General features: G+C 54.7%; 2 protein-coding genes across 2 annotated transcripts in view; both read left to right on the top strand.

The window, feature by feature from the left end:
* Positions 1–1,302: 1,302 nt before the first annotated feature.
* LOC308672254 (cytochrome P450 2G1-like) lies at positions 1,303–5,464 on the top strand (the record flags this gene model as incomplete). The annotated part of the gene is made up of 9 exons (XM_081335017.1): positions 1,303–1,482; positions 2,013–2,175; positions 2,362–2,511; positions 2,619–2,779; positions 2,956–3,132; positions 3,535–3,676; positions 4,366–4,553; positions 4,654–4,795; positions 5,283–5,464. The coding sequence occupies 9 exons, from the start codon at positions 1,303–1,305 to the stop codon at positions 5,462–5,464; spliced, it is 1,485 nt and encodes a 494-aa protein (XP_081191143.1).
* A 5,077-nt stretch (positions 5,465–10,541) lies between these two features.
* The window catches only part of LOC308671833 (uncharacterized protein), a gene marked incomplete at its 3' end in the record, with an annotated part of 52,452 nt that continues 44,878 nt past the window's right edge, over positions 10,542–18,115 (top strand). The window contains exon 1 of the mRNA XM_081334316.1: positions 10,542–10,942. Coding sequence (XP_081190442.1) covers positions 10,763–10,942 — 180 coding nt within the window. The 5' untranslated portion in view covers positions 10,542–10,762. The remainder of the gene's footprint in view (positions 10,943–18,115) is intronic.

The following is an 18,115-nucleotide window of genomic DNA, read 5'->3' as shown; positions in this document are numbered from 1 at the left end:
CACAGAGGAGAGGGCGGGACTATTGTCTTGCAGCAAGTTATATAATATCAGCCGAGAGGTAATTCAATCATCTTTACATAACTGCCGTCTTGCAGTGGCCTCTCCTGCTGACTCTAGGGCCCTTGCGGGACGGCGGTTATGCAACTGAGGATGGAAGGGAGGGAAGTCTGTGGACGTTGCTTCTCCTGACCACAAAGTGCCTCTTGGCACCCTGCTTGTTCATCCTCCTCCACTGAAGAAGGAGTGAACACGAGGCCGATGGCGACGCCACCAATGAAGCAATGTGGCGGACGAGCTTTGCGATCATCACGGGAAATCTTTGCCAACCGTGGCCTTGGTGCCAAGCCCAGCATGCCATTGGTGCAGCCCAAAGAAAGTGCAAAGTTCCGTGCTCCTTTGGCATCCGGCCTGTTGGACTTCTCTGTGGGGAGAGCGATGGGAGGGATGCTGATCCTAAGGAGCAAACAAGCGGTTAACTTGTAGGTTAACTTGTAGGGAGAATCTGGGCCACCTCTGAGATCTGGCAAGCCAGTGGAATTTGCAAGAGGGCCACCTCACCCCACCCCAATACTGCTCTAGCTGCTAAGAAAGCTGATTGGCCAGGAGGCCACCTCCGCCCCCTTCTCCCCCTGACTTTGATCCTTTTGGGGCAGGCAAATTGAGAAAACCTTTGCGCAAGTGCAGCCTCCCCTCCTTGCCCAGGGGCCTTCTGGGAAACAAAGCCTTACTCAAAGCAAACTGCATACTTTGTAATGCACTCCGTCAAAATTCTGGTAGTCACTGTGGAAATTGTCTGCAATCCTCCTGGTGGCCAAAGGCATCACCTGAGGGAGCCCAGAGCTCAACTAGACCCTTCCAAACTGCTCTCCCTTCTGGAAGTGTCATCGGGCCACCCGTCTGGCCCAAAAATCCCAGCATCCCCTCTTGTTCTACTCTCTTGTAGTTTGGCGAAGGGGGAGGGGCTCTCCTGGGTAGTTTCTCGACTGACTGACCCAAACTCATCAACCTCTGTGCCCGGTCCATTTGGCACATCCAACTCTGGTTGCGGAAATTCTGCCTTCTTGTCAGCGTTGTGGTGGGAGGATGGCAAAGCTCTTCTCGCATTAGGCCAGAAGACCTCCACGAGCCCTTCCTGCCCAGGGAGATGTCCCCCCCCGCCTCCGTCCCTGCCAGGTGCCCGAGAAACGTGGCTTTGAAACCCAATCTTCTTTTCCTGCTCAGCTCCTGGGTTTCAGGGCCGGGAGAGGTAGATATATAGCAGCAGGTCCTGGGGCCACCAGGTGCATTTCCTGCCTGGTCACCATGGAGCTCGCGGGCGCAGTGGGCATCTTCCTGGGCATCTGCTTCTCTTGCTTGCTGCTCATTTCTGCGTGGAAGCGAATGCACAAAGAAGGGAAGCTGCCCCCGGGACCCACCCCGCTGCCCTTCCTTGGCAATATCCTGCAGGTGAAAACCAGCCAGCCCTTCAAGTCCTTCCTGGCGGTGAGTGGCCACCTCTTTGGTGCAAGAAGGAGCAGGGGAAGAAGGCCGGGTGGAGGCGATCAGGCTTGTGGCGTGTCTGAGCAGAAGCTCCAGGTTGCCCAGAAAGGGGAATATTAATCTCTGCAAACAAACACCCCAGCTGGTTCCTCAAGTATCTCCAGGGGTCCATGAAAAGGGGAGGAAGAGCTTTTCTGGAGCTTGGTTTTACAGCACCGCAGCCAACCGAGCTCTGGGGCTTGAAGGCAATGCCACCCCATTATTGGCCCTAGAGTGAGCAGGCTCCAGGGATAGGCAGCTCCAAGCCGTGGACATGCCACTAAAGGCTCAACAAGTCTGTTGGAATCCTTCATGGAGAGTAGATCAATCGAAATCCATTTTAGAGCCATCGAAGATATGGGTTTCACCGGACAATCCTGAAAAGAAAACCTGTTCTGCTTCTGGCCTAAATTGGCTGCCATGGCCCTGAGTGGGAGCCAGCAAAGGAGCCTTTCGTGAACTTCTGTCCTGCCCTTCCTTGGTCTTTCCTGCAGCTGAGAGAGAAATACGGCCCTGTATTCACAGTCTATCTGGGCCCTCGGCGGGTGGTGGTTCTCTGTGGACACGACACAGTGAAGGAGGCCCTGGTGGACCAGGCTGAGGAATTCAGCGGCAGAGGGGAAATAGCCAGCATTGAACGGAACTTCAATGGTTTTGGTGAGTAGACCAGATCCAGGGCATCAACTCAAGAGAACCCAGGTTTTCTAGCAGAAGGGGAAGCTAGTGGGAGGTTGAGGGAACATCCTGGGGGAATTCTCTCGTCTTGTCCTGGTTCATTGCTTCAGTGCTTTCATGGGACTGAAGATGTTACCTTCAAAGGAAACACGACCCCTTCCTTTCCAGGTGTCGCTTTAGCCAATGGGGAGCGTTGGAAGCAGCTCCGTCGCTTCTCCCTCACCACCTTGAGGAACTTTGGGATGGGCAAGCGGTCCATCGAAGAGAGGATCCAGGAGGAGGCCCAGTACTTGATGGAGGAAATCAGGAAAACCAAAGGTTGGTGATAATCAGATCCAGCAACACCTGGACGGAGTTTGGGCTTCACATACGTCCGGTTCAGAGAAAGCTTCACCCTCAAGTAGCCCTTTGTTTCTGTCTCTCAGGTCAACTCTTCGACCCCACCTTCTTCCTGAGCCGCACGGTCTCCAACGTCATCAGCTCCGTCGTCTTTGGCAGCCGCTTTGACTATGAAGATAAAACCTTCCTCTCCTTGCTGCGACTGATCAACGAAAGTTTTATAGAGATGAGCACCCCTTTGGCACAGGTAGGGGGCAACGCTGGAGCAGACCTTGCTCCCGTGTGTGTGTAGGTCAGAAGGTTCCTCCCAGTGGAGCCTCCCTTGCAGAACTGGGAACGGCCTTCTTCCTGGGACTCTGGAACTAGCCTCAGGTAGCTAGTTTGTCCAACAAACCAGCCCGGTTTCTCTCCTTTTCCTCCCAGCTCTATGATATGTATTCCTGCATCATGCAGTACCTGCCGGGAAGACACAACCGCATTTATTACCTGGTTGAGGAGCTGAAGGACTTCATTGCCGAGAAGATCAAAACCAACCAGGCGACACTTGACCCCAACAACCCTCGGGACTTCATTGATTGCTTCCTCATCCAGATGGAGAAGGTACCGCCAGGAATTTCTCATCAGTAGAGAGAAGTGTGGAAAGACTAGAGAGACTAGAAGGAGGGGCAGAGTGGGAGATAAGTGCAAATTACCACTAGGGCTCATCCCACGAGACAACTCCATAAAGTAGTGGGAAACCGTCTCAGGAGCCGGTTCTTCTTCCTGCAGCACAGACAGTGGGCAGTAGGAAGCCCCCCCACTTTAGATTAGCCTTCCCCAGCCTGTTTCCCTCTGCCCCCCCAGTACTTTTGGGGAGCCATTGCATTTCAGTTCCAGAATACCCAGCTAGTAAATATGTGAATGGCCTGCAAACCTGGACTTTCCAAATCCATGTTGCTTCTGACGCAGCTCCTCTACTCACCACGCACGCCGTGTTGAGATAAACCATGTCTTCCCTTGAAGGAAAAAGGAAACCTTTCCACTGAATTCAACCTGAAGAATTTGGTCCTCACCACCCTCAACTTGTTCTTTGCTGGCACAGAAACTGTGAGCTCCACCCTGAGATACGGACTCCTTTTCTTGATGAAATACCCAGAAGTGGAAGGTAGGGCGGCCAAAATCTGGAATAGTTTGCATGGACTTGACCAAGGGAAGGCAGCTTCCTCTACACAGACTCCAGGAAGGCCCCCCATCCCCAGGTGGGAATCTCAGTTGTCTGAATGCAGCACTGCCATTCACCCAAACAGGCAGCTTACGGAAGCACGGCCCCTGCAGCCAGCCATTTCATGGATTTAGAGCCTGGTGGGCTCAACGGAACAAATGAGACTTTTTTTTTTACAAAAGGAAGTTAATTAGTCAGTGTCAGGAAAGCTGTTCTGCCTCAGACAAAGAGATGCCTTCCTTCCTCCCAGACCAGGATCCGCATAAGCTCCGTTGGTCGCCCCCAGCAGGAATACGTCTGTTGGTATAGTGGGAACATGGGTAGAAAAGCGGGGTATTTTTCATCAGGATGGCCCCAATGCAATAAAAGTGCGAAGGGGGAGTGCATCCCTTGGGTGAATCTATTCCCAACTGACTTCTAATGACGTTTCTACCTTGGCTGTGAGAATGGGGGCAGTGGGGCTTTGAAAAGAGGGGAGGGGGAGGGAGCTGCTCTGGGCCCCTTCAGTTTCAGAGGCCTGCCCAAGTTTGCCGTTCCTCCTGACTAAGGGGCCCAAGGCAGTGGCCCCCAGTGGGTTGAGAAGTCTGGACCACTCGTGGGTCCCCAGAAGGATTCCCTTGATGTTTTGGCAGAGAAGGTCCACAAGGAGATTGACCAAGTCATCGGCCCCAATCGCCTCCCTGCCACGGAAGACCGGCTGAAGATGCCCTACACCGATGCTGTAGTCCACGAGATCCAGAGGGTGACGGACATTGTCCCCATGGGAGTGCCCCACACGGTGATCCGGGACACTCAGTTCCGGGGCTACCTCCTGCCGAAGGTGAGGCTCTCCCCAGAGGAAGGGGGTGTATGCAGTGATGATCTCAGCTCTCCCTGGTGAACGGAGCCCCACTCTGCGTTTGGGGTTTGTGTTTTTGCAGGGCACAGATGTCTTCCCCTTGCTTGGCTCAGCCTTACGGGACCCCAAATATTTTAGTGACCCCGAGAACTTCAATCCTGGACACTTCCTGGATGAGAACGGCTGTTTTAAGAAGAACGAGGCTTTTGTACCATTCTCCTCTGGTAAGGCCTGGGCTTCGCCCTTTCTCACTGCGCTGTCCTCGCATTGGGGCACCTGACCAGGGCAGTGCAAGGGGCAGCACAGGTGAGACCTTCCCTTCCCAAAGAGCTGCTTCATCCATCTGAGTTGCAGTTTTACAGGCAGGGAGGAAGAAACAGCTTCCGCCTCTGATGCCCATCAGGCTCCCTTTGGAACTGCCTCCCCCCCCCCGGACTTGGAGGGGACAGTATGGGTGGCCTGGCCCCTAGAAGCCCAAGACCTGCTCCAGGCTGGCCCTCTGACCCCTGGCCCGGCCCTCCCACTGGCTCTCTGGGCCAGCAAGATGGGGGGGATGGAGACAGCGCTGACGAGCCCCCTCACTGCCTTCAGCCAAATCCCCCATGGCCAAGACAAGGGGGAAAGGTCTCCCTCCGTGGAGCCCGAGGCTGATTCCTTGTTGCGGAATCTCCGGCCGATGTCCTCCGGCCTGCCTTTTCTTCTCTTTTCCAGGGAAACGCGTCTGCCTGGGAGAAGCCATGGCTCGGATGGAGCTCTTCCTCTACGTCACCACCATGCTGCAGAACTTCTCCCTGAAGTCCCCTCTGCACCCCAAGGACATTGATGTCTCCCCCAAAATGAGCGGCTTTGGGAACATCCCCCCCACCTACCAGCTGAGCATGCTGCCCCGCTGATCCCGGGCATCTGCCTGCTTCTCTCCAGCTCCCTTCCTGATGCTGCTCTCTCCAAGCCCAACAGCCACCTCACCCGGGGAGCCATTTCCATCCAGCACGGCTCTTGTCCTGGGCGCCTTCCTGCCTCCTGCTGGGCTGCTTGAACCGGATCCCTAGCTCTGGGATCTGCTGGGTCAGATGGATCCCTCCCTCCCCCGTTCTTTTCTTGGTCCCAATAAGGGGGCATGAGGAGGGTGTCTGTGGAGGAACCGAGGGCACCCCAGTTCTGCCTGGGGAAACAGGGTTCATCTCAGTCAGCTAGCATCCTGTTCTATCCCAGCCTCCCTGACCAGCCGCTTGGCCCTCCAGCTGGGAGGCCCAGCCTTTGCTCTTCTCTCTGTCCAGCTGGTGCCTGGTCAGGGCTGCTGCACCCACACCCCACCTAAGACCTTCTCCCAACCTGCAGGGTGACTGGATGGGACATAGATTCGGAGCGGAGCACGATAAGTTCAGTTGCTGGAGAGTGAAGTCAGACCAGTCTGGAAGTATTAAAAAATGTCACAAAAGTTACGTATTTCTTCTGTCTCTGTTTGGCTCTTTAGTTGGAGGTTTCCTCTTGTGTTTCAGCCTTCCAAAGCCCCTTCGTGGCCTAAAGAGAGAGTCTGCAAGCCCCCAGATGCTTCTGTACATTTATGCACAGGGGTGATTCCGGAGAGGGACCCCTGGTCGTCTTCCCACAAGCATTTTACCCAGTTTAGAAATCTCTCTGACTTAGTGAAATAAAACATCTCTTTAGAGAAACAAACAAACAACAAAAAACCACCTGCATTTTAATCACAAGATTGAAAGGTATTGGAGGAGTGTGTGAAATTGTGGAAACAGAGACTGCTGCAGCCAATCTTCCAAAGGGGAATTTATTTCAAAAATCCTGTTTTAGTTTCCTATGAGTATTATTTTTACTGTAAATATTGTGAAGACAGAGCATGGATTAAATGTTACCGGGGATTAGGACATATGTGTGGTGTATACACATAGGGCTTCAATAGGCATAGCCCAGTGCCTCTGCTTGGGTCAGCATCAGCCCAGGAGGGCAATTCCCACAGGGAAACTATAAGGGGTCCTCTTGGACCCCTCGAAACGCAGCGAAGCCACAGCGGAATCAACAGAACATCTGGTGACCAGCAGAAGCCTCTACTTAGGACTGGCTTAGCTGGACCAGCCCTTCTTCCTTTGCTCGGAAGCCCCTCCTCCCTTGTCGCACGTGCCGTGGGGGCCGTCCTGACATTTATTTCTATAGCGTTGGGGTGCGAGAGAGACAAACCTTATGGCAGCAGGTGCAAAGAATTGCCTGCTCAGGCCTTTGGCCGGTGCAGCGATTGGGGGGTGGGTGGGAAGGAACTGCAGAAACCTTCGGATCTGCTCCAACCAATTCCGGCCTGGGAGAATCCCCCAGGAGCAGCCATGTGCTCGAGGAGCTCCAGAGGGGATTCCAGAGAAGATGGCATTTTGCTGTTGCCTCGTCACCTGCACACATCACTTGGGGAGGGAAGAGGGGCAGAATGGGGCATGCGCATTGCCCGCCCATCACTGGGGCATCTCTTGGTTCCTTTCCTTCCCCTCCTTCCAAGCATGTGGGAGTGAAACCCCGACTCCGTTGCCCACAGCTCTTAGTAAGCCCCCCCCAAGCCATAGTGATGCTCCGCCCTGAACTGCTGGGCTCCCAGTTCTCTGCCACATTTTAAAGGGTCCTCCCACCAGACGGACCTCCTTGCACATTACTGCAGGCAGGAGCAGGCAGAGACTCTGAAGCTGCCCTCCTAGAGGTGTCAGGGACCCATCCTTGCAGCTCCAAGATGTCCTTCCTTGCCTGCAAACTTGAGAGGTTCTGGGGGCCTCTGGTACAAGTCGTCCTCCAACCCTTTGTGGTCAGCAAGGAGGGCGAGATGCCACCACCTGCTCCTCTTTTGCTGCTCTTCAGCATCAATCACACCCAGCTCCCAGCTCCCAGCTCCCTGGCTGGGCTGTGCAGATGGTGGACATGGAAGTCCATCTGGGCTGTGCAGATGGTGGACATAGCAGACTTGGACCACGGAATGCGCAGAATGCAGAAATGCTGCCTGGCTTGGAAGGGACCTGGCCTGTTTTACAACCTGGATGATGAGGTGGGCGTTGCGTTTCTTTCCGGATCCTATATTAGGTCCCCGGAGAGCCAGGCTGACACTCTCTCCACAGCAGCACCTGGCGAGTGCTGGAGCTGCCCGTCCCCATGGATCTCCTGGGAGCAGCGACCCTCTTCCTGGCCATCTCCCTGGCCGGCCTCCTGCTTCTCTCCTCTTGGCAGCAAATGCGCCGAAGGGGCAAGATGCCCCCTGGACCCACGCCCCTCCCCCTGATTGGGAACCTGCTCTGGATAGACCGAAACAACCTGCCCAATTCACTCATCAAGGTAAGCCCCCCCTGGTTTGCCCAGCAGGCAGGTATTCTCCAGGGAGAGCAGCCCAGCTTCAGAAAGAGGGAGAGATAGTAGTCCAGGAAGAGAAGACCCTGTATATTTTAAAGCTTAATTTTAATAAAAATAAACCTTCCATAATTGCTACACCCCTTGTGTTTCTTTTTCTGTTGGATTCCTTTTCAGGAACCAGGCAGGCAGGAAATTGGGAGCAGAATTTGGGGCAACAGGACAGTGTAAAAAGAGCTCCTGAGGCGGAGGGGACTCTTAGCCAGGAACGATAACCTCAAGATGGAGTGGGTCAGCAGCCCCCCTCCCCAGCATCTGAGGGTCCCTGGGGTGGACCCCCTGTGGTTGAATAAACGTAACCTGTGGTAGGGGCCCCACCCCATGGATTTCCCCACCAAGACCCTCTCTGCCCAGCAGCTTCTGCCCAGGGTCACAGCTGGTCAGCTGGGGGAGGATGCTCGTGAGGACCAATTGAGTTCTGCCGGCCACTTCTCTGCTCTTCTCTTTCCCTGTTTCTCTGGCAGCTGAGCGAAAAGTACGGGACGGTCCTCACGATCCAGCTGGGCCCCCGGCGCATCGTGGTGCTATGTGGCTACGAGGCCATTAAGGAGGCCCTGGTGGACCAGGGAGATGAGTTCCCGGACCGGGGGCAGCAGGCCACTTTTGACTGGATCTTCCAAGATCATGGTACAGTCCAGGCTCTTAGTCCCACAACAAATCATGATGGTTTCAATGAGGCATCCATCTGTGGTGGAAGCTCTATTTGATATCTCTTGTGTTGACCAGGAAGTTTTGACCATCCCTCTGATTCCAGAATGGTGATCCACCTTTCAAGAAACCCTGAGCGACCCTATTCTCCAGGGAGGCACTTCTGCTCTGCCTCAGCTCTACGGGGGTGCTCAGAAGGACACGGTCTCTGGACAGCCTTGTGTCTGCTGAGAGGTCTTTTGGGTTCTCAACACCCTCTCCCCCCCCACACTTGTGCTCTTTTGATCTGCAGGAGTTGTTTTCACGAGTGGAGAAAAGGCCAAACAACAAGGATGGTTCTCCATCACGACCCTTCGGAATTTCGGGGTGGGAAAGAGATCCATCGAAAAGCAGATCCTGGAGGAAACCCACTTCCTGCTGGAAGCCCTCAAGGGCACAAAAGGCGGGTTGATTTCTGGAACCCCCCCTCCCCAAAGTGGGGCCAGGGGGCAATTCATGATTACAATTTCCACTGTTAGCACGAGGATATGATTTTAAACAAAAAAAACATCCATTTCTTACTAGAAAAACCTCTAAAAATTTGCCTTTGCAGACTTCCTTCCAACGCTGCATGAGCTTTGCCCTTTGGTCTCTGAGCGACTGGCTGTTTGAGGGAGATCAGGCTTAAAATGCACTGGGAATGATTAAAAATCACACATTTACACTTAGGAGCAATATACACAACTGGCAAGATGAATATTGTCTCACACCCGGCACTAAACAAAGACTTTGGGTCACCGAAGTCAAGGGAAGATGGCACAACTTTGTGTGCCACAAGAGTCCCCAGGTAATTGCTCTGCCCCACCCCATTTCTGCCAGGTGTGTAAGAACTGTCGTTCCCTGTTGGCTAAAGACTTTCCTGAAAATACTTAAAGATGCAAATGTAGTCACAAGGAAGATGCCCACACGTAGCATTTCCCTTGTCCACCTTCGGCCAGGCCTGGCCTTGTCCTGCCTGGCCTGTAGTGGGGTGGCTGTCTTCCCTGTTAAATTTCTTCTCTGGAGTCAACATGGTACACCTGATGGGTTGCAACCTGCCATGCCCACGGCATTCTGTGGGGACCAGTCCTTGGAAGGGATCCGGTCAGAGGGGGTTCCCCGGAAGGGCCGCCACGTCCGACTGGGAGGCTCCGGCTGCTTCAGTCCCCGGGAGCATCTTGCTGTCATAGGAGAGGCTAAAGGACAAGTCCTGCTTCAGCCTCGCCCCGCTTCTGGCCCCACCGATGGGGTGCCCTGAGAGAGCCGCAGGGCCTTTGTCCTCTCGTGCACGGGACGGTTTCACTCTTGGCTGCATATGACCTTCCTGGCCTGCAGAGTGCCCGATGGCAAAGCCCAAATGCCAGTCAGAGGCCCCACCAGATGCCAGTCCTGAGAGCAGCAGCCCATTTGGTCATCAAGAGGAGTCTCTGGGCTCCTGATCCCCAAGTCAAGGCCTGGAAGCAGCTGTGCCAGCTAAATTCGGACAGATGCAGATTTTCCCACCAGGCTGGGCACAACTGTTCTCATAAACCTGACTCGCCCAGAGATACGTTTAAGATGGGTGGCCTTATAAAACTTTTAAACCAATCAAGCAATATCGAGCGACCCCTGGCAGAGCCTGAAAGGCTGGAATCTTGCATTGGCGGGACTGGCACTGCCTGAAGGGGCTACCAGTCCCCATCCCCAGGCCTGCCACTGCCTCCCTTCCTCCAGGTCTCTGAGCGCAGCTGCTGAGGCTTCCGGGGTGCCCTTGCTTGAGCTGGGAGGCGATGGCTCCCCAGTCTTCTAGCAGTCTCGGTGGCCCTCTGAGCACCTGGAGTGGAGTGGCAGAGGGAGGCCTCCAATGCCAGGACCGGCCCTGGGCAGGAATGCAGCCATGCCCATGGGGACTAGGGGAAAAACAAAAGCGAGGAGATAAGCCGTGGCATAAACACTCTGCAGAGATATGATCCATGAGCCTAGGCCATATGATTGTTTTTTAAATAACAACACTGTTATTTCTGATTTGGCAGCCGTGTCTGCGATTAAGCATTTGATATATTTACTTAGTGCTCTTACATAACTCAGAAGTGGTGCCAAACCCAGCCACAGTTAAATGTCCACAACCCCACTGAACCTGTGCAAAGGCTGACACCATGGAGCTGGCAAGCGCAGTCTCCCTCTTCTTGGTCGCTTATCTCTCCTACCTCGCCTTGCTGTTCGTCCAGAGGAAGTCCTCTGCCAGGGGACGGCTGCCTCCTGGGCCCACTCCTCTGCCTCTGATTGGGAACTTCCTGCAAATCAAGGGATTCAAAACCTTGCCGTCCCTCCTCAAGGTAAGTCCTCCTCTCTTGCCCAGGAGATGTTCTGCCCTCGTCCACTTCCACCTTGCCCCGGTCTCTGCTGGGTCTCTCCCGCCAGCGCCCTGGGTCTTCTCCAGATCCCCCAGCGGGTGAAAAATCTCCCATGTTCCCAACCTTCTCCTTCTGCCACACCTCCTTCCTCCCTCAGGACAGTAGGCCGAATCTTCTTTCGGGATCCAGTCTGGCTCCGTCTTCTTTCCTTTTTTCTTTCTCTTTCGGCTCCCGTTTATTCATTCACACCTACATGAAGCCTGGAAAAGGTTTTCCCCCTTGGCCGAATCATCTTCTGATCAAGCAGATCGAGTGTTTTCTGAGGAGCCTCACGATCCAAGATTAGAGAACACTTTTCTAGGCTAAAGCGGTTCTTGAGAAGCCTGATGGGGCTGGGAAGAGGGTTTGCTTACCTTGGGGAACGTTGTCAAGATGGTTCGGCTGGCAGAGGGAAGCCTGTCCAGCACCCCCCAAAAGGATAACACACAGCCTTGACATGGAGGTTGCTTTTTGGGGAGCAATTCTATAACCCAGAGTAGCCACCACCCATTTTTAATCCGTCTAGTGTCTGGGATATTAATGATGAAACATCAGGAAATGCAAATATCTTCTTTCCTACACACCTGAAGGATACAGGCGCTGCCATCGTTGTCAAAAGACCCCCCCAGGGCGGTGTCCTACTTTGGGAGGGGGCTGGGGTCTCTTCTGCCTTGGTGAGACTTCGGGGCATTATGCAATTTGTCTGTGGACTCAACGGACATGGTTTTGCCAGTGTGGTATGCTACACGATGAATAAAGGAATATTTATTTAAAACAATCAATATTTATGTTCCAAGAACTGGATTCTCAAGGCAACTGGTGATTCATGAGGCAATTCTTCTGGGCTTAAGATTGTACCTCACAGCAACTTCAGCGGCTGTGCTGCAAAAGTTCTGTGTCAATCGCAAGGCGATTGAGCCACCGAGGGGCTCTGCCTTTCTCTAGGAAACAGTCCTGCGAGCTGAATGACTCTCGGCTCAGCGAAGTGCCCCCCCCCGGCGACTCTGCTTCAAATGGCGGCAGAGGCTGGTTTCCACCGCAGAGAACCTCTGATTGTGTTCAAAGAATTTCTAGTAATCCAGTGAGGAGAATCCTGTTGGTTGTGTGCAACTTGTTGAGGAAGGAAGAACTTGGAAGCAAAGTTCAAGGGAGTTTGGATGGAGCCCACCCCCCCCCGGTTTCCACCCTCTGGCAAGGGCACCCCTGGGTCTCCTCACAAAGGCATGGAGGGGCTGCCTTCTCCTCCCTCCGCCCTGCAGCCCCGGGAACCTGCTCGGTTCCCCATCTGAGTTTGTGCTCAGGCTGACCTGGCTTCGCTTTTCATGGTTACCCGGTTCCCGAATGTGAGATGGGGGCTCTTAAGTCAAAAGAACCCGTGGATCAGCCAAAGCTGGGCAATGCAGCTACCCACTAAGGCAGGCGGGTGATCCCTCTGTGGAGAGAGGAATCCTGCAGGGCGGGGCAGAGGGTGGATGCCTCCTGGGGGCCGCTTCTGCCCCCCCCCCCCGGGAAGGGTTTCGGCTGTGGCGGCTGCTCCCTTGCCCTCGGAGGTAGCTGCCTGGAGGATGCGGCGGCCCAGCTTCACCTGAAGCAGAACGATGGCCTTTCCGAGATTTTTATTCCACGGGGCCATCTGGCGCTGGCGGTCTGGATCGGAGCACAGGCAGTCCTGACTTGCAACAGTTCATTTAGTGACCATCCAAAGTTACAACGGCACTGAAAAATGTGACTTAGGACTGTTTTTCCCACTTACGACCGTTGCAGCATCCCAGGGTCAGGTATCAAAATTCAGACGCTTGGCAACTGGCTCACAGTTATGACGGTCGCAGCATCCTGAGGGAGCACGTGATCCCCTTTTGCGACCTTCTGACAAGCAAAGTCAAGGGGGAAGCCAGATTCACGTAACAACCGGGTTACTTGCTTATCAACTGCAATGATTTTCGTAACAGCAGAGGCAAGAAAGGTCGTGAAATGAGGCAAAACTCGCTGAACGACTGTCTCGCTTAAGAGCACAAATTTTGGGCTCAATTGTGGTAGCAAGTCGGAGACTAGCCGTGTTTCCTCTCCCTGTGCAGCTACGGGAAAAATACGGCCCCGTCTTCACGGTCTACTTTGGGAACCGCCCGATTGTGGTGCTGTCCGGCTACGAAGCAGTGAAGGAGGCCCTGATTGACAAGGCGGAAGAGTTTTCCGGGAGGAAAACCAACCCCACCCTGCAGAGGACCTTCCAAGGATATGGTGAGGGCTCCAGGCTGGGAAGGCGGGAGCCGGTCAGGCCGGCCCCTCTTTCCTGGCCACGGGGCCCATCGCTCTCTTTTGCCCTCAGGGGTGGTCTTCTCTGAGGGGGAGCGCTGGAAGCAGCATTCACTGCAGCATTTCTCTCTAGCTAGGAAGCTGCCCCTCCGAGAGCCACAGGGATGGCTAGGCCAGGGAGAAGTTGCTGTGAGCTGCACAAAGGCCTGGACGTCAGCCTAAGAGCCACCCATTAGGAGCTTCCCCTGCCATGGGGTGAGGGGGGTGGGGGATGCCAGCCCCATGGCCCCCGAGAACAGCCTCCTCAGCAGGGGAGACCCTCTAGCCTGGCTCTTTAGTCCCCCAGCAGCTGATCCAGGTGCATCAGAGAGGGTGCAATTGAAGCAACTGAGTTAAGACCACCTTTTGACAGCAAAGATGCATGAAGAAATAGACCGTGTGATTGGCCAGAACCGAATTCCCAACATTGAAGACCGTAGCCACATGCCCTACGTGGATGCGGTCATCCACGAAGTGCAGCGCTTCAGCGACCTCATCCCCATGAACGTGGCCCACGCAGTCACCCGTGACACGGAATTCAGAGGCTACCTCATCCCGAAGGTTACACTTTTGGGGGTGGGAATGGGGCAAGCGGGCATGGGGGGGAGGCAGCATGTCCCCACCCAGCAGGATCAGGCGGAGAGCTTCCGGACCGAGGAGGGCTGGCCAGCACGCAGGAGCCCTGAGTGGAGAGTGCCCACCTCGAGGGGGTAGAGTTGGCTAACTTCCCAAAGCCAGTGCCTCCTCTCCCCCCATCCAGCTGACCGTGTGCGATGGGAGTCCCAAAGGACAAGCCAGACAGAAGGGTAGGAAAGCCCAGACTCGGCACCAGTCAAAACCAGCCCCGATCTGACCATCTCTTGCCCCAAATCACCACCTGCCCTGAATCTTTGCCCCTCTGAGCCGGCCTCCTCTTCCTCAGGGCACAGAAGTCTTTCCCCTGCTCAGCACCGTCCTGAATGATGGCACCAAGTTTAAAAGCCCCAAAGGGTTCCACCCCGAGAACTTCCTGGATGAGAACGGGCGCCTGAAGAGGAATGATGCCTTCGTACCCTTCTCCGCAGGTACAGCCACATCCAGCCCCCCTTCTGCCCCCCTCTTCTGGGCCAGGCAGCTGTCCCTGGTTTTCCTCCTCTTTCGCCCTGCTTTTCCGGCTCCGATGCCAAGCTGGCACTGGGGGCTGCCTCGGCACTTCTTGCGCATGCTGGACACACCTTTGCTCCCACTGGCAACCCAGGACCCCTGGCGAGAGGCGGGCAGTGGCCCCCTAGGCAGCTGCCCTGCCTTTTCCAAAGAGTGGTAAGCGGCTCCTGACTGTCCAGCTTCAGGCCAGGAGACAGCTTGGACCTGCCCGGAGGGTCTAAGCCTGCTTCTCTCGCCCTCTCCTCGCAAGGAAGCGCCTCTGCCTGGGGGAAGCCCTGGCCCGTATGGAGCTCTTCCTCTTCTTCACCACCATCCTGCAGAGGTTCCGGCTGAAGCCTGTGGGGGACCCCAAGGACATCGACCTGACGCCCCAAGAGTTCGGCTTTGCCACCATCCCGCCCCTGTACGAGCTCTCGGTCGTCCCCCGCTGAGAGGTGGGAGCCAAGCGGGCTTTTGCACCAGCTGGACTTTTTGGGGGGGCTGTGTGGTCTTCTTCTCTGCGACCCATCCGGGGCCGAGAACTCTGAGGGGCTGGGAAAAGGTTCCTCTTCCAGGCGTTTGCCTTGACAATATAAAGCTTCGCAGGGAACTGGTACAGCCTTGGTTTGTTCTAAGCCGGGGGGGGGAGGAGGGGGGGTCAGGTTTGGTTTCCTGGATGTTATTGTACCCCAGCATAATCACCGGGGCAAATCTAGGTGGTTGACATGGTATTGCTTCAAGACAGCAAAGCTGAAAAAGTAAGAGAGCGCAAAAGCCAGAGAAACTGTGATCTGTTCAGCTCGTTGCGTGAAAAGCCAGGCTGTCCTGGGAGCAGAAAGGGACGGCGGGAGGCTTTCCCAGCCCACGGATGGAGGACAGGGCGACGCTCCCCAAGAGCTCAGAACAGGCGGGCAGCCTCTTCCTCTGAGGCCCCGTCGAGCAACGGTGGGAGACGGGCCCTTTGCACTGCTGAGCCCCTCGGCTGAGCCCCCACCTGAGCCCCGGGAAGGCCGTGATCAGAACCTTTACTTTGTTTGAACTCAGACAACTGACCCTGAACTCCGGCCCTCTTGATGCCAGCCAGATTGCGCCTGCTGCCTTCCAAGCCCCCAGCAAAAGATGACCTCAGAGTTTGATCCTCTGGGTCTTTCAGTGGAAAAATGATAAGGGACGTGTTGCAAGAAAGGAGAAAAAACACAGAAACTGACACTGTCGTCCTCTTCACGGGATTTGCAAAGTGGAGGGTTTTTTTTGTTTAGAAAAACCTCCCCCCCTTCCTGCTCAAAGGTGCCTGTGCAAAGTTCAGTTTGATGAGTAAAGCCATCTCCTCAATGGAGGATCCACGTTGGAAACTTTCCCGGAGGAATCCTGAAGCCCGGAGACATCTTGGCTAGTCTTGAGCACCCCCCAGCTCCCCCCTCGCCCCACCTGGGTTCCCAAGGGATTGTGCCACACGTGGGCAGAGGGGAAGCCACGGAGGAGAGGGCGGGACTATTGTCTTGCAGCAAGTTATATAATGTCAGCCGAGAGGTAATTCAATCATCTTTACATAACTGCCGTCTTGCAGTGGCCCCTCCTGCTGACTCTAGGGCCCTTGCGGGACGGCGGTTATGTTACATGTTTTGTGCCAGTCATGGCAGTTCCCCAAATAGGTCATCAGATGGAGCAAAGAGGCTTCTTTGCTCCCCTGCAGCAGCCCCATTGGCGAGAGAGTTTTATGGCTAGGGAGGGGCCGAGACCCCCCCCCATAAATACCTCTGCCCAGGGGCTGCTTCTTTGTTCTAGTTCTGCTTCTCTTTTCTATCTTCTCACTTGCATGCATTCTCTATCATACAAGCATGGATGCTTCCATGCCATATAGCTCTTTTTATATAACCTGTCGATGAATAAAGCTTCATAATGACTGCATTTCTGCATTCTGCCTATTTTACTTGGAAGCACCTTAACGTCCCATCGATCTCTTGTGAAAGCTGCTTCATAAGTTGGTAGCAGAGAGGATGGTTAAAGGGAACGCTTCCAAGCCTGCAGCTAATCCTTAGATTTGAAACTGAAATGGATGGCCGGAGATCCCAGATTGTGACCAGGAGTCTTCAATCAAAATCAACAGCTCTAGCCCCTGAAGCAAGCTCCGCTCCAGGTGAGAGCACAGATGGCTTCCTTCTGCACGCCACAGAGGGAAGCTTGGAAGTTTTACAGTCCGCCCAAGACTGTCAAGATGCAGCAGAAGTGCTCCGGGCCCAACGCAAGCAACGCGTGGATCAAATGTCTACACCGGAATGCAAGGAACTGCTTCTAAAACTCCTCGAAGTACAGGAGACGCCACAAGCCTCTCCACGAAGGACATCAGTGCAGAAGGACTGTGGATGCCGGGTAAGCCCCCCCTCAGCGACCACGAGGCCCCTCAATATGGCGCCCGCCACCCTGAGTAACCCCGGGACCCCAGGGCTTTTGGCACGAAATCCCCTGCCTAACTCTGACCTACAGCTTCCTGGGGCAACAGGAAACAAGATGGCTGCGCCCAGGGAGACCACATTTTCTAACAAACAAAGGCCTCAATTAAGTCTGGAGGCCCAGCAACCCCTGGCATCCAGCCGTAGCAACATGCAAACTCCTGGGCTCTCTCCAGCAGAAACCCTCATGACCTATGATGGCAATAAGACTGCTCATTACCCTCCAAGGCCCCCGACCCTCTCTCCGGGGCCCCCAGTCTTCCTTTCACCCCCGCCCAGGCGCTCTCCTTACTTGGCCTTCGGGGGGGGTTTGGCCCCCTCCTCCAGCATCGGCTTTAGCCATCCCCAAGGTTTTCCGGACCAGCGATGGGCTTCTCAAGGCAATCCAGGGCCGGGGGGGCTCCAGGAAGGATTTCCAGAGCTTTTTCAAAACCAAGTGCCGGCCGGCAATCTTGGGCACCTCCCACCCCCTGATCACATGTTTTCCGGACATGCCCAGTACGGGCTTTTTAACCCTGAAGGGGGGCCATCTGAAAATCAGAGAAAAATACCACCAACGCCCACTAGAGGGGTACCTTTACCTTTTTTTGGCCCCAAGCGTGGTCCCAATCAAGGTAGGGGCAAGGGACAAGGAAGGGGCCGTGGCGGGGCCAAAAGTGCTAACAATTTTGTGTCTACCTGTGCCCCCACCACAAGAGCTGATAGCTCCACTGACTTATGGTTACTGGACTCTGGAGCTTCTTCTCACATTACCAATATGAGTCAAGGTTTTAAAAGGTTAAAGAAAATTACCTCATCTGTCAAGGTGGCCAACGGTGATAAAGTTTTAGTTGTTGGTGAGGGGTTTGTCTCTGTACCTGGACTTGGAAAAGTTGAAGGTGTTTTACACGCTCCCTCCATTGCCAACAACCTATTGAGCATTATCAAGTTATGTGACGAAGATGGGGTGGAAGTTTTATTTCGCAAAGGGGGAGGTCATGTCACCCGGGACCAGAGTGTCATCGGAAATATTGACATCATAAATGATTTGCCATATTTCTCCCCCTTAGAAGGGGCCTCACAGACAACCCCAAGGCTGCTTAACCAGCGCAAGGCCGAAGCGGTTGCATCCAAGCCCCCACAGCAAGGCAGTGTGGATAAGAAATCCGAACCTCAGCTGTCACCTGAAGCACCGCTCAAGGCAACCAATGCCAAGAGGGTGTCAGTGGGGAAGCCACTTCACGACAAGTGTGCCCATATTTTGCACCGAAGA

The sequence above is a fragment of the Vipera berus genome (assembly GCF_964194415.1).
Source record: "Vipera berus genome assembly, chromosome: 9".
Taxonomy (NCBI): domain Eukaryota; kingdom Metazoa; phylum Chordata; class Lepidosauria; order Squamata; family Viperidae; genus Vipera; species Vipera berus.
This window is presented reverse-complemented; position numbering and strand designations above follow the sequence as displayed.